We start from the raw sequence: 15,986 nt of genomic DNA on the forward strand, positions 1-15,986 counted from the left end.
CGGTACACTTCTTGGAGACATATCTGTCAGATGGGCTTACAATAAAAAACCTAAATAACATCTAATATCTAATGTATTTGTTTCATAAATATAGTAAAGCCGTGAACCGCTGCCGCTTAACACTGTACATACGGCTTTATTGATAAAAACGCCTCGTTGAAGGTAAGTTTACAACGTAAATTTCCCTTAATGTGATTATACGTCGTGTCTCGTATCAATTTGGGACAAAAATAACAAATACCCAAACATTAATTTTAAAAGTAGTATCGATTTATATGATTACATCGACAAAATAGATTATTTTAAACAACAAAAACTAAGTAAATATTCTACCAAAAGGCTAAGGCTAATAAAATAATACTATCATATACGATTAATTTTCAGACCAAATGAATGCAATAATTAGATAACAAATAGCAACTAACTAAAAGACGAACCTAATATAAGCTAGAATCTTAATACGCGTTAAGGGTACCAAACAAAAAGCTAAACTCGACACGCGAAAATCGAATATCTTTCACTATTTAATGAATGATTAGGACTTATACCAGTACCCCGGAGTCCAGTCAGGAACCACAGGACTAACAAGGCGATCAAAAATTAGTTACGTTTGTAAGAATCCGACGTATCTAACATAGATTATACTCGGTATACGCTAGGACGATAAAATTTATTTAAATAATTGTTACAAATACATTGGATGACTCTGTTCATGGTTATGCACTTTAGATCATGTTCAAACTTCAACTACCTCGCGATCCTATAAAAAAAGGGTGCGTGTACTTATGTACGCGCGTAAGAAGTTATACATTATTTTTATTAAATTGATTTCTTTTTTTTAATTAAATTTTAATTAATTTGAAAAAAAATCGATTAAGTAACATCCTCAAACTTGGACATCCCTCTTCTTGACATCCTATAAATTCGGTAATTCTCGGTACGGTTCGGAAAGTTCACCTGCGGCTATATTCAGACTCGCCAAGTTACGTCGGTCGTATTGTAATGAGCGATTTAGTGGGCAACTTCATTCTGTTAATTTTGTGTCACGGTGCGCGCGCATTGTAAAATTTCACTCTCATCAATTTTTCATAACGCGCCTAAAGAAGTATAACTTCAAAATCTTGAAAGCCGGAGGGTATTCGCTTGCTAAGAGTAAGTTTAGGAAAAGGTAGATATGATTAAGAAATATAAAAGTCGTCCGTGTTCTATGAATGTGTATACGGAGGCGTATACTATATAAGGAACATGAAATTTTTCTACGAAAGGATAACAAACATGCTGGCTATGTTTTATTATTGTATGTTTAGATTTATTAAGCAATATAAATCATCATTTAAAATAAATGTTTATGTAATAGCAGAATCGAAATTAGTTATCAAGTTATGTAGTAGGTACTTAATTTTTTTAAGATATATTGGCAAAAGCATTAACATCTAATATAACAATAACATCTAACATCTAATAGCAATAATGAAAATATTCTCAAAAAATCGACGCCTCTAAATTGCCTATGCTCTACATATGAATACTCGTATGTCAGCCGCTTAAGGAAGCAGCCACTTCTATAACTCTTTAAAAAGCTATATAAAGCTTTTTGTGATCTTTTATCTCAGCCTTGCACAGAGGATTGCGACGCTATAGCAATGATTTTTATTGTATGACTTTTATTGCACCAGCTTTGTTTATTGTAACATTCGACAAGTGGTGGCATAAGTGCAATCAGAACATCTAAAAATATTAGATATGTTAGTCTAAGTCTAGTTTAGTCTAAGTTACTAATCTACTAAATGGGTTGAGAGGACAAAGAACAAAAAAAAATTGTTGTAATCAATGTATAATACATGGTATAATAGATTCTAAAGGAGCGGCAGCTTAGGTTCCAGAAACTTCTGCCAGTTGACATCGATTTTTTTTTGTTCTTTGTCCTCTCAATCCAATTAGTAAGATTAGTAACTTAGTCATTTCGGAATCCATTATTTTGCGTTCCATTTTTAAATTAGGGATAATAATCTATGTATTAGATAATATTTAAACTGTCGGAAATAGTATAATGACAACAAAAAAAAAAAACGCGAGATTAAAATTTTAAAGTAACTTTAATTATTGAGTCTATAGGTCTACATCCCTATTTCAGTGATTGTTGTCATTCCATAAACTCTTGTATCAATTAATATTATAAATTACCTTACAAGATACTCATAAGAATTTTATTTATTGTCTAGGAGTTCAAGGTTGCCAAGCTTTATTATGATTATCACGGAATACACTATATAATCGTAATTTAAGTAATTGTGGCTTAAGAGCACATTGGCGGTAAAATTCCAGAATATAATTTATATAATAGGTATATCTATATATTAATACGTGAAGCAAAAACTTTGTATCCCTTTTTACGAAAATTGCGCGGACGGAGGAGTATGAAATTTTCCACACTTATAGAGAATATAGAGAAGAAGTGTACAATGCTAATATTTTTTTTTAAATAATGCATAAAAGATACATTAAATCAATAAAGAAAACATTACACACACTACATACCATGTATTTGACGCACACACGCATGCATACTACTTATTGTCAAACTTTTGTTCTTGACGTCTGTTGTCAAATTGAGATTAAATATTGTTTGTCTTTGTTAATATTTTTTATAGTGTAGTCTTGGCGAAATTTGTGATTATAGAAGTATAAAATGCAATCATAACAGTTACAAACTTACAATTCCAATTAATTATAGTCGAATTTCGACTACTGCGGGACCTCTAGTCAATAATAATTTTACCAAATATTAATTCAATCATATTCAGAAGACAAATGGAATCTCACATGATCTATTTAAATGTTTTTATATGTTAAGTCATGAATCGTTTTGTTTTTCTTCTGAAAACATACACATTCTTTGAAAATATTTTACTATCGATAAATGGAAATGATCTTTATAAAATGAAAGTATAGCCTACAAGACATTTAGCAGAATAGGAGAAAAAAATTGAAATAACATCACATGTTCAATGTTTCAAAGATAACACAGATAAGATAGATGAAAATAAGATACTGATTTTACATTTTTTCTATAAACATTTACCATCCTTCTACATGGCACAGTTCCAAGATGGGATTTTCCCCTGTGTTATGTATCCGCTGTATCGAAAACATACACGCGAGATAAGAACAAATACCTACGCTTAGACCCCAAACGCCATACCGAATCCAATTTTAAACAGGGTTGTCAGCATCAGAAATATTTAGATGAAATATTGATCTACCATGAATCAATCACCAACCTTGATTACACATTTACTACGAATTATTACTTGTAGTACACTAATAAGACGTCACGAATATGAATCAATATCCCGTCCCGACAGACGAGAATCCCTTCGTCATTAATAGGAAAATTTATTATTTAATGAATGAATGCTAAACAAAATAAGCAATATGTTTAGGGGCAAGGCTATGACGTAGTCACAAAGCGGGTTTTGTGCATTGCTGCATTAGGGAAATAATTTTGAAGGAAATGCCTAACTAACCTAACTTTTTTTGCCTTCGTATTGCTAGTAGTCTCGAGGGGTTATACTAGCTTTACTAAGTCTTTAAATTATGTGGGTTATATTCGAGTTCTCTCTCATTCTAGGTTCGGCGCGACTTGTTACACGCCAGGGGGCGTTTGAGTCAGTTAATTTCCAACATGTCTCACTTATCGCCGCCAACATGGAGACAGAGGTCTAAACTAAAAAAAAAGATAAACGAAAAATAAAAACAACCTTCTACCGAAACATGGCATCTACCAACACAAAAATGTGTCACTGTGTCAGGAATCAATAGCAGTCAATTGTTTTTTTAAATAATATTATGTATCTAGGAAGTGTTATCGATGGTTTCGATGTATCTACATAGCTGTTTATTTTTCAACAGGAGGGCGCTGGGCTCGGTATATTTTTACCCGTACAAAATTTGAAGTGAAACTTTTTTTAGGTTATGTTTTAATAGTCGATGCAATTAAGACGCATTCATTGTGCGCTTTCAAACTCACCAAACATAAATTTGAAAATGGTAAGCATTAAGTGTCAACGGTTCGGCCATCAGATTGGTCAAAATAATTACAAAATGGTTTCCGAGGAGATGAACTCGGCCGGAGGGCATGTAATTTTTTTAAATTAGATTGCAAAAGCCAGAAACTCAAAGCTGTGGAAGGAATAGGAACAGGCCAACAATGAATTGACAGTCTGTGTCCTTAGTGCGAGTTTATTATTTTTGCGATCACATAAAAGTTAACTCAAATTTGTAAGGAGTTGGATGTTTGTATGTTGCGCTTGCCATTAAAGGCGCTATTCCAACTAAATACATAAATACGTAAATACGTAAATGCGCCACCCACCTTGAGATATAAGTTCTAAGGTCTCAAGTAAGTTACAACGGCTGCCCCATCCTTCAAACCGAAACGCATTACTGCTTCACGGCAGAAATAGGCAGGGTGGTGGTACCCACCCGCGCGGACTCACAAAAGGTCCTACCACCAGTAAGAAGGTATTATGTAGTTAGTTATGTAGGTAATTAAGATTGCGTTCTTCAACCTTATTATAGGTATTATTAAATATGATGGTATTGTTCATTGCCCATAATAATTATGTCGTCCTAAAATTTAATTATCTATGCGTACAGTTTACATTCGACAAGTTTTATTTTTATTCTTTTTCAACTGGAGCGCAATCAAACATCAAATAATAATTTGATCTCTATGTTAATACTTAAGGACGCTAACCTCCTTTTTTGTACTCATATCAATTGAAAGAGATAAGAATCCTTTGTGTATCGTGGTATGTTGAAAATCTGTCGAAAATTTCCTCGAAAAATTCAATATTAAGGTCACGGACAATTACTTCTAGCCCGTATATATGCGTAAATTAATATTAGCATTTTATTTCCAAAAATTATCTGCTTGTGTAAAATTAATCAGTATCGAGTATTTAACTAACTGCGTACTTACTCGATGAAGGAATAATGTCGTTTGATAATAATAATCAATTCCGCAAAGTTTCGTTTCAAGCCAGCTGACTACTTTTGATCAAATTGTGGCAACAAAAAAGAGGTAGGAATTATTACTCCAAAGTACATATGGGGCTCCCCATAGACTTCACAACGTAAATGTGCCCTTGAGATATAAGTTCTAAGGTCTCAATTATACAATGGCTGCCCCACCCTTCAAATCGCAACGCATTACTGCTTCACGGCAGAAATAGGCAGGGTGGTGGTACCTACCCGTGTGGACTCACAAGAGGTCCTACCACCAGTAATTACGCAAATTATAATTTTTATTACACGATGTTATTCCTTCACCATGGAAGTCAATCGTGAACATTTGTTGAGTACGTATTTCATTAGAAAAATTGGTACCCGCCTGGGATTCGAACACCGGTACAACGGACGTGTTATCCTTTAGGTCACGACGACGTCATTATGTTCTTGAATGGCATTAGGCTATTGATATGGAGTTCGGTAATAATAATAATAATATGTCTGCTCTGCGGTTGTAAACGTAATTTGCATATAAATACGCCCGTAAATTAAGACTGCGATAGTTGGCAGTTGGTAAGTTGGATGGATAATCCATAGATGCTGATCAGGTAAAATTTGAAAAGAGCCAAAGGCGACGTGTTTGGCTGTGCTCAATGCTTATGAACCACTTCGATGACTCAAGAGTACTTCAGTATGACTACATTGGAAATAAGCCTGTGACGTTTCATTTCAAGCTTGTACTTACCATGTGTGAAGCATTCTGTACAATTATAAAATTAGACCGTACTATGAATAATTTGTGGTACGTAAGCAGTACAGTATTAGTACATAGTAGCCAGTGACTTGCTTGTAAGCCCGGATATTTCTAAAGGCCATGAGCAACAGTGACTACTTACCTTCAGGAGGCCCGAATCTACATATTATATTTAACTATCTACTCACCTACTAAATATTGCGATAATTTTTTTTATAGAATTTACTAAATTTATTGTTGAATTTTAGTGATAATTTTTTAGGGGGAATGTTTGGTGCTTAGCTCTGGGAATTGTTTTATTTTGTTAATTTAGCGCTTAACTTAAGATCAAACATGTAATTATTATGGATTAATAAGTGTGAATGTGCATAGTATACGGGAACTGAAACAAAATAAACCAACTATACAAGGACAAGCCCTATTGGTAACAGCTATAATCACGGCAATCAACGAATATATATACACCATACGGCTGCGCGCTTGATTGATCCAGGTTCTCAAGCAACACTCTTAAGTGAGAAATCAACTGATTTGCTGAAATGGACAATCAGTGAGAAGTGTAATAGGATCTACGCAAACCAATTTAGCTGGACATGGCTTCTAGGGTTCATTCAAAGGGATCATAGAATTCTTAGTAATTTTGCATATTTTTATTTAAAATCTATTTAATTTTATCTCACCCAATATCTACGTTGTGGTCTAAGCTCACCTCTTTTAAGTTAATTAAAGAAGCATTTTTATTACAAACAAATTTGCTGTATAGTCCAGGTTTTCTTTGTGTCTAGTGAAAAACCAAACATTAGTGCTATTCAATGTCAAACGTCAACAAACGTCAAACAGCACGAATGATAAATGTTGACAAATGGCAAGTTTTGTTTACGTTTCTGAGTTTCAACTACAAACGTTCAATGCTTTGGCAAAATTAAATTAATTAAAAAATACGGACGGCGATAAAAACTTTATATTGATAAAAAAAAATCAAAATGGAGAACTTGAAAAATATTTGGAAACCAGAGTGTAAGTGGCTAGAAATAATCCAGTCACAATGCTTGTTTTTATTTCTTCCTTTTATTAAATGGGAATATTTGCAGTGTATCGTATTCAAATGGAAGCTCCTGTACCGAAGCGGGTTCCTTGTGACCATTGTCCGGATAGACCTAAGTTTTACGGGAAAGAATTTCATGGCATTCTAGGACATAAGGAAGCCACACTGTTGTTAGAAAATGAACCGAACGGTGCCTTCTTGATTAGAAAAGGGAATCCCTACAACGACTTTTACACACTGACTTGGAGGTAATACACACTGTATCATCTATTATATAATATACGAAAATCGTAAAAAAGAAATAAAAAATTGTCCATGTCGTTACAAACATCTTCAGAAAACCTGAACCTATTCCGATATATTTTTTGAAAGTATATTGAAATGAAGAATGTATTGTAAGATACATTACCAAGATATTTATTCTTAATTACTTTTTTTTTTTTTGTTTTTGTTTGAGTTTTGTTACGGATTAAATTTTTAAAAATTCATTACAATGTATATATACAATAAGTAATTGTGATATTACATTATAAAAAATGTGAATTGTTCGATTGTCTAAATTTATAATAACATTAAAATCAACCAAATTCTAAGCAGTAATCTTTGAATTTGTGGGTACTTGTTGAATTAAAACAGATTTTACTGTGTATCGTATTATAAAAAAATTAAATTGATATTTTTACATATTTTCAGATTCAATGACAAAGTTCATCATTATAAACTTTACTATGATGGAACACATTACATAAAAGATAAACGTTATGACACTATATATGACCTTGTTGCGGATGGACTCATTACCTGCCACATGGAGATAAAAGCTCATCATATACTGGAGATGATCAACTCAAGGGCCAATTACACGGACAGCCCGTATGTGACGTTAAATAGAAGAAAATTAAATACATTATCTAAAATACAACAGTAAGTAATATTTTACTATCTATAGCTTGTAAATTGGTCCAAATAGTGATTATTTAACATTTTTATTAATTCAAATATGAATTTACCATTTGGGACTCCAGCAACAGTGAATGTTGCTAGTCGTCCACACATCTAAGCAATAAAAAAAAAAGAAAAAAAAAAGTTATTTTGCAAATTAATAAATAAAGAAATGTAAGTATTCTTTGTAGTTCCATATTGTGATTTAAATACTATAAAAATTTACAAGTTTTGGCTTTATTATATCCAATTCCTTAATTATATAATATCCTTAATATAATATAATATATAATGTATCCTTAATTATATCCATGGCCAAACTTACCTTGTAGGTTAGTCTGTGCTACTGTGCTATATATAAAAATGCTATCTTATATTCCTACTTATACTATGAAAACTGTAAATTGTAAAAGAAAGCTTATTAGGTAATGCATATCCCAGTACTTTGTACTTATGCCCATTTAATGTATATCTATTTACTAAAATTTTGAATTCATTATTTTCAGAGCTTCGAACAAGTCAAGTCCAATATTAAACAGAATTGAATCGAAAATCACTGAAGTTGATTCATCTATAAAGCCAATCTGCGAACTCACTCCCACTATAGAAAATAATCCATTAGTCATTAAATACTCAAAATCACACAATTTTCGTGTCCACACGTTCAAAGGGCTAAACTGGTGTGAATTCTGCGCCAATTTTCTATGGGGTTTCACTGCACAGGGAGTGAAATGTGAAGGTAAAAATGTATTTCGCCATAATATTTGTTAATAATTTTAGATTGGTGGACGAGCTCACGGCCCACTTGGAGTTAAGTGGTTACTGGAGCCCATAGACATCTACGACGTAAATGCGCCACCCACCTTGAGATATAAGTTCTAAGATCTCAAGTATATTTACAACCGCTGCCCCACCCTTCAAACCGAAACGCATTACTGCTTTACGGCAGAAATAGGCGGGTTGGTGGTACCAAACCGTGCGGACTCACAAGAGGTGCTACCACCAGTAACCTAATACTAAGAGTGGTAAAAGTATTCATGTCCAAACTTCTACAAAAGATGAGTTTACAGCACACACACCTTTACACAGTCGTAAAAGCATATTGGTAACGGTACTCATCGAACTCAGCAAAGAGTGACTTGCAAGCTAACCCATACATTAGCCCACTGAGTTTCTCGCTGGATTCTCTTAGAGGTAGTAGATTTATTCGTGAAGCAATTGCTCTTAAGTTGATAGGTCTCCCTTGGAGGCGCTCAGTGAGGTCCCATCCTTCCTGGCTGAACCCGTGCTCGCCCACCTGTCCTTGTGAAACTGGAAAGGCCTTCGAGCCAGCAGTAATAGTTCCTTCTTAAAATGCACATATTTATTATGTATTCAAAAATCGTCTTTAATTACTTTTTATGAAATAAATAAAACTATAGTTTCGTATAGATTAATAATGAAAAACTAAAATAAACCTTGACCAGATAACATATAAAACCCTGAGACCATGGCACCCTTGGAATCACATAATTTATTGTAACATATCTAAAGACTTATGCAAACACCATAATAATTCATTGTATGCTTTCTTATCTGTGATTTATACAAAAAAAAAAATTGTATAAATAACTGTCCATGGGAACATTGTGTATACATACTAATATTTAAAAAAATATTAGCAACCTCCATAATATGTTTATAGTGTTGCATTTCAGTAATTTTTTTTTCAATTTTTATTTTATCTAATTATATTTGTAACTAGCAACCCGCCCTCGCTTCGCTTCGGAAACATTAAATTTTATTATTGATAGCTGAGTCCCGCGATGTAACCGGTTATTGACGTACGGCGGGTGACGCCGCGAGGCGAAGCTTCTCTAACAAAAGTAGCCTAAGTTACTCCTTATATCATCAGCTACCTATCAATGAAAGTCCCGTCAAAATCGGTCCAGCGTTCCAGAGATTAGCCGGAACAAAGAGACAGACAGACAGACAAAAATTGTAAAAAATGTTTTTTTGGTGTATGTACCGTATATATATTCATATTTATGCATGTAGTAAAAAGCGACTATTTCAATATTACAAACAGACACACAAATTTTATTTATATGTATAGATAAAAGTGTTTTATTCTGTCTCAGCGATTATAAACTTGATCCTCCTTGACTTGATTTTGGGTCAGCGCGTACATAAGTACACGCACCCTTTTTTTGTTATTGCCCTCGTAGGCAGACGATCATACGGCCCACCTGATAGTGAGTGGTTACCGTCGCCCATGGACTTCAGCAATGCCAGGGGCAGAGCCAAGCCGCTCCTTACCGCTTAATACTCTCCACAAGCCTCTTTTAAAGAAGGACATGTCGTACCTATTAAACGTTTTCATTAAATCTCCAGATTGCGGCTTCATAGCTCATTCGAAATGTTCGGAACGCGCTCCTAATCACTGCGTCCCCGATCTAAAGAAGCTACGCGGTGTCTTCGGCATAGATCTGACGACGCTCCTGAATGCGCATTCCAGTACGATGCCGTTCGTTGTGACGAAGTGTGTGAACGAAATAGAATCTAGGGGAATGGACTCTGAAGGCATATACAGGGTGTCCGGTTTCGCTGACGAAATTGAGGCATTGAAATTGGCCTTTGATCGAGGTGAGTATTTTTTTTTAAATTATAATGTCTGAAGATCGATTCAAAAAATTAACTCAAGAGAGCAGATGCTAGCGACGCTTAGAAGTAAAAAAAAATATGGTTTAAAAATGACCTTTTTCTTGCAGACGGTGAAGCAACGGATCTCAGCGTGTACAGCAACATAAACGTAATAGCGGGAACTCTGAAACTTTATTTACGGTTATTGCCCGTGCCGTTGATCACATACGAAGTCCACCCCAAGCTCGTAATGGCGATACGTGAGTCGAGATTAAAATATTTAAACACATTTTTGGAAGAAAAAAAAAACTCAGACTTTTTTCGACAAGATAGCGTTACGAAAGTTTTGCATTATTCAAACATGTATTAAGATGTGTACAGATTTAAATGTTGATGTTTAATTTATGTATTTGGAAAAGAGCAAAAGCTGAATTTCTTGCCGATTGTTTTGAAATGCAATCTCAATCGTTACTAGTCTATGATCCATAGACCTCTATGAAGGTCTTGAAAGAAAAAAAAACTTTTACTTAAACTTTCTCGGCTATATACAATAAACTGCGCTATTCATTTTGACGGGCCCACCTGTGATAATGGCGTTTGCGACACGCCAAAATGTCGGGAACTAATCGAATGTGAAAAATGTGGTAATAACACGTCTAATAATTTCTTTAAGGTATTTTTAATTTCGATTTACACGTTGATTGCCGTGTAGGTCACCGGTGCCCTACGCGGCGCACTGAAGTAATTATGTCGATTTTTGTTACTAAGGCGCTTGGATTGCCTAACTTTACCTTCTTTTGGTTTTTAGTGTATGTTTCAGTCTGTTAGGTCTCTTAGAAATAGATTCCTTCTCAGTATCGTCGGATTCATCTTTCCCCAGAGTGTTCTGGATACTCCGCGCCTTACTAACAGAAATCAAGATAATTATATCAGTTCACCATGTAGGGCGCTGATATAATTATCACACAACACACATACACACATGGCAGTCGACGTGGTATGAATGTTAGAACAGAAGGAAGACTGTGTTGCCCTAAACACGTCATTACGGATCCTCCCGATCTATTAACGGTGCTTTTAGGTACCACAAGCACCGGTCACCGTCCTCGCCGAACCCGTCGCTTGCGACGAAGGGTTCGACGAGTAAATTAACCCATAGACACAGAGCCCACTGAGTTTCTCGCCGGATTTTCTCAGTGGGTCGGGTTTCTGATCCGGTGGTAGATTCTGCGAAGCACTGCTCTTGTTAGGGACAGAGAATAGTATTACCGTGATTTGTTCCCGAAGCTCATGCTCACCGAAACACGAATACCCCACTCCCATCTTGATACACAGTCGTAGTGTCCGACACTTCAAACAGAAACACGTATCTCGAGAATAGTGTAGAAGCAGGCAAAAGTGAAAGGTTTTCGCGTTTATAATATAATAGCTTTTGCCCGCGACTTCTTCCGCGTAGAATAGTTCACAAATAATGCTTTATTTTAGAACAAATTTGGTTAGGATAAAAAACGTTATAGTGAGCCAACCTTAGCATATGCCGTCGCGGACTTTTTTTTAGATCTTTTAAAGGGGAACAATTCCGTCATACATTACTTTAGCGAAACTAATCGTTTCTGCAGCGCACGCAGCGGAAGTTCTCAAAAGGGAAAAATAACCCCTATTTTGAAACAGTCTTTATCGGTGCTCCGCTTATATTGGTCTTAGCGTAATGTTATATAGCCTATAAGCCTCCCTCGATAAATGGGCTATCTAACACTGAAATAATTTTTCAAATCGTACCAGTAGTTCCTGAGATTAGCGCGTTCAAACAAACAAACTCTTCAGCTTTATATATTAAGTATAGATAAGTATATATTTATTATTTACAGAACCGAAGACTATCCCGCAGCAGATAATGATGCTGAGGCAGTGTCTGGAGCCGCTGCCGCCTGCTCACTTCAACTGTCTTCAGTACATGATGCAGCATTTACACAGGTTTGTGTTTTATACATACAAAAAAGTAACTAGTCCAAGTCTGTTTGTAATTTCGTTTTACTGTCTGTACTTCTTCTTCTTAGCGTTTTCCCGGTCTAGTGTCAGGATCCCCTTTCCTACTTCCTTTTCCGCTTTTACCTCAACGGTTGGGGAACCGGGGTAAATTACCTCAATGCGGTAAAATGAAAATTTGGGGGGTAAAAATGAATCTATTGTGAGTAAAAAGTGTATATTGAAGTGAAACTTCTTTAGAATCGTTAAATTTTTAGTTATCGTTTTCTTTTCAAAATTATCATGGGGGCTATAACATGAAAGATGCTAAAAAGAAGCGATTTCGTTTTTTTTTGTTCTTCGCCATGAGGTAATATCAACTTACACAAAAATATTTTGGGGTAATATTTAAAAAAGTTTCCCGACTGCTGGTTTACCTGGAGGTATGTGCGTTACACCTGTTCGACTTCCACGGTGAAGGAATATAAAAGAACACCCCGGGAGAATTGTTAATTTGCGTAATTACTGCTGTTATAGATAAGCTCGGTTAAGTTTCATCGTCCGCTGTAGGGCCCCGGGGTTAAGATTAGGGAACGCGAACTAAGGGGGCATGTCCGCGCGGCGCCCTACCTAAACATCTTTGGGCCCGCGGTTTGCTCTCTACATCTGCAGATCGTCAAGTCTCACATACTCCGCAACAAAAAATTAACCATCCTGCCTATTTCTGCCATGCGCTCAGGTTTCAAGGGACAACCGTTATACAATACAATTGGGGTTTCGACCTCATGTCTCAAGTGGGGCGGCGGCACTCACATTGCGATGTCTACCGACTCCGATAACCAAATAAACCCAGGGTGTGTAAAATCCAATTTAGGACAGGGAGGTGATGACACTAATCACTTCAAGCGACTCTTCAAAGGAATGTCTTTCTTTATCAGTACATAGTTACAAAACTTCAGACGTCCCGAGCTCGCTTACATTGCAGAGAGTCCAACATAGTAAATGGATTTGTTCCAGGGTGTCCCAACAAGCAGAGGTTAATAAGATGAGCGCTCACAATTTGAGTACCGTTTTCGCGCCAACACTAGTAGCTACTCCGCCCGCCATCACCGACCTAGCCTTCGAGATTCGAGCTCTTCAGATATTGATTGAGCACTGTCCACAAATATACCAAGACTCAAAGTGATAAACGTCAATAATTGTCTATGGTACGTCAATAGGGTCCCTGCACGATCAAAGTGTTGCCAGATACGTAAATTTTTAATTATCGATTTTTTTATCGTCTCGGATCTATCTAAAAAGTTGAGAACGATACAAAACAATATCATAGTTTAAAACGAAATTCAAATGTAAATGTAATTGAAAAAGTTTTAGACCAAATAATTCTGTGATTTTTCTTCATATTATAATAAACATCACTTATTTCAAAAATACAGTAGATTATTTGTTTGTATCTACCAAACATTATTCGTATCGAGCACAAATGACTTTCACAATCTATTATTATATTTAAGTATATCGATACTAAATGTAAAAGCATTTATAGATTTAAGATAATGTAACATAATCTCACAAATTATCTTCTAAGTACATTATAATATATTATAACGTGCAATATAATTTTATACTTAATGATTTCAAGAAGACACTCAACGAAAAACTATGCAAGTGCCAAATGTTTTAACACAAGATGCTCTTCCAGTCGGTGTTATGTTAACTTGGGTTTTCTTGCCGGATCGTCTCAGTGGGTCGCGATTCCGATCCGGTGGTAAATTCAGCGAAGCACTGCTCTTGTTAGGGCCAGTGTTGGAAACCGTGCCACTAGGCACAGTGTTAGACTGTTTTATTTGAGGGGACTGGGCTCTGGAGGTGAGGGGCTATTTTAAAACACTGACTTCATGTCGCATATTCATTAAAAAGAAAAAAGGATTTTCACTAAACTAGACCTACCTTCAATCGTTTATAAATGTTTTAGTAAATTTATTAGCTAACCGAGGTAAGCAATAAAATGTTTTTCGTAGTAATATAGTTTGTTTAAATCTAAAAACGGATAATAAAGAGGGTAGACAGATAAGCCTGCTCCTAACAGTTCTACGACTTTTTGGCGGGAACGCGAAGAGTGAAATTGTGTGATTTGTTTTATTTTGTCTATTTAATGTTTCTTCAGGTTTAAATGTGTAATAACGGTGGTTTATTAACTGTTTAATATCTGTGCAAGTGCACAAATGTGGGAAAATGAAACAAAAAGTCCACTGAAGTCGTCGTGGCCTAAAGGATAAGACTTCCGGTACATTCGTATGTAGCGATGCACCGGTGTTCGAACCCCGTAGGCTGGTACCAATTTTTCTAATGAAATACATACTCAACAAATGTTCACGATTGACTTCCACGGTGAAGGAATAACATCGTGTAATAAAAACCAAACCCTCAAAATTATAATTTGCGTAATCACTGGTCGTAGGACCTCTTGGGAGTCCGCACGGGTAGGTACCACCACCCCGCCTATTTCCGCCGTGAAGCAGTAATGTGTTTCGGTTCGAAGGGTGGAGTAGCCGTTGTAACTATACTGAGACCTTAGAAATTATCTCGAGGTGGATGGCGCATTTACGTTGTAGATGTCTATGGGCTCCAGTAACCACTTAACACCAGGTGGGCTGTGAGCTCGTCCATCCATTTAAGCAATAAATTTTAGTAAATGACCACCATTTTACTGAGATTATATTTCATCCCATATCATCTCATCTCATTTCATTTAATTTCATCCCAGTTGATTAATGTCTCAAATTAATCATCTTCATTTAATTTCACTCCATAATATCATTTTTCATAAAAATACGAATATAAATTAAGACATGACTTAAAGGTCTTAGTTACCAGGTCATAAAATACCTTTAAAAAAAAACGGTTCTACGCAGTCGTCAGTCTACCCGCGATCACAGTCACATCACCTCGGCACCGTTATGAAATCTAGACCCATTATAACTGCCGACCCGTTGCACAATAGGATAAACAATTATATTCATTTATATATTAATAATATCACTAGGTACATATGTCCAGAGAAATTACAATAAAACAAACTAGTCGGTAAATATGAAGTGGACATTTCGAATCAGTCAGACACCGAATCAGTCTGTTATAGACTATTCATTTTCCATAACGGCCCCATAAACTGCGTGAATTGCTAATAGAGCATTATTTTTTCGTTAATGATGTCTTATTGAATACTTTTGTCATATTATTATAAATCGTTTAAAGGTATAAGATTCATTTTGAATGTATTTTTTTTAATTTATTTTTTTATTGCCTTTGTAGGCAGACGAGCATACGGCCCACCTGATGGTAAGTGGTCACCGTCGCTCATGGACGTCAGCAATGCCAGGGGCAGAGCCAAGCCGCTATTATTATTAATGTATTAAAATTGTGATATAGGAATTGGATCTTTTTAAAAGAATAATCGTATTTAAACCATTCCAGGTTGTCATCTATGTTTTAGTTTTAAGAACCATTATAATATTTTACTTTATGTACAATAATTAAAATGTGTGTTGTGAAAAGTGTATTTTGATTTATTTTTAATTACGGTTTCGTTGTCACAAAAAACGTTTTGTCTGTACATCCCTTCCTTCCCCCCTCGCTCTTCAA

General features: G+C 35.5%; 1 protein-coding gene across 1 annotated transcript; it reads left to right on the top strand.

The window, feature by feature from the left end:
• Nucleotides 1-6,578: 6,578 nt before the first annotated feature.
• Nucleotides 6,579-15,898, top strand: LOC101745622 (beta-chimaerin). The gene is made up of 8 exons (XM_004928975.5): nucleotides 6,579-6,784; nucleotides 6,859-7,060; nucleotides 7,506-7,736; nucleotides 8,261-8,493; nucleotides 10,128-10,379; nucleotides 10,505-10,636; nucleotides 12,245-12,350; nucleotides 13,359-15,898. Exons 1-8 carry the CDS (start codon nucleotides 6,751-6,753, stop codon nucleotides 13,525-13,527), a joined length of 1,359 nt encoding a protein of 452 aa, XP_004929032.1. The 5' UTR covers nucleotides 6,579-6,750; the 3' UTR covers nucleotides 13,528-15,898.
• The last annotated feature ends 88 nt before the right edge of the window (nucleotides 15,899-15,986 follow it).

This window comes from Bombyx mori, chromosome 16 (genome assembly GCF_030269925.1).
Source record: "Bombyx mori chromosome 16, ASM3026992v2".
NCBI classification, from domain to species: Eukaryota; Metazoa; Arthropoda; class Insecta; order Lepidoptera; family Bombycidae; genus Bombyx; species Bombyx mori.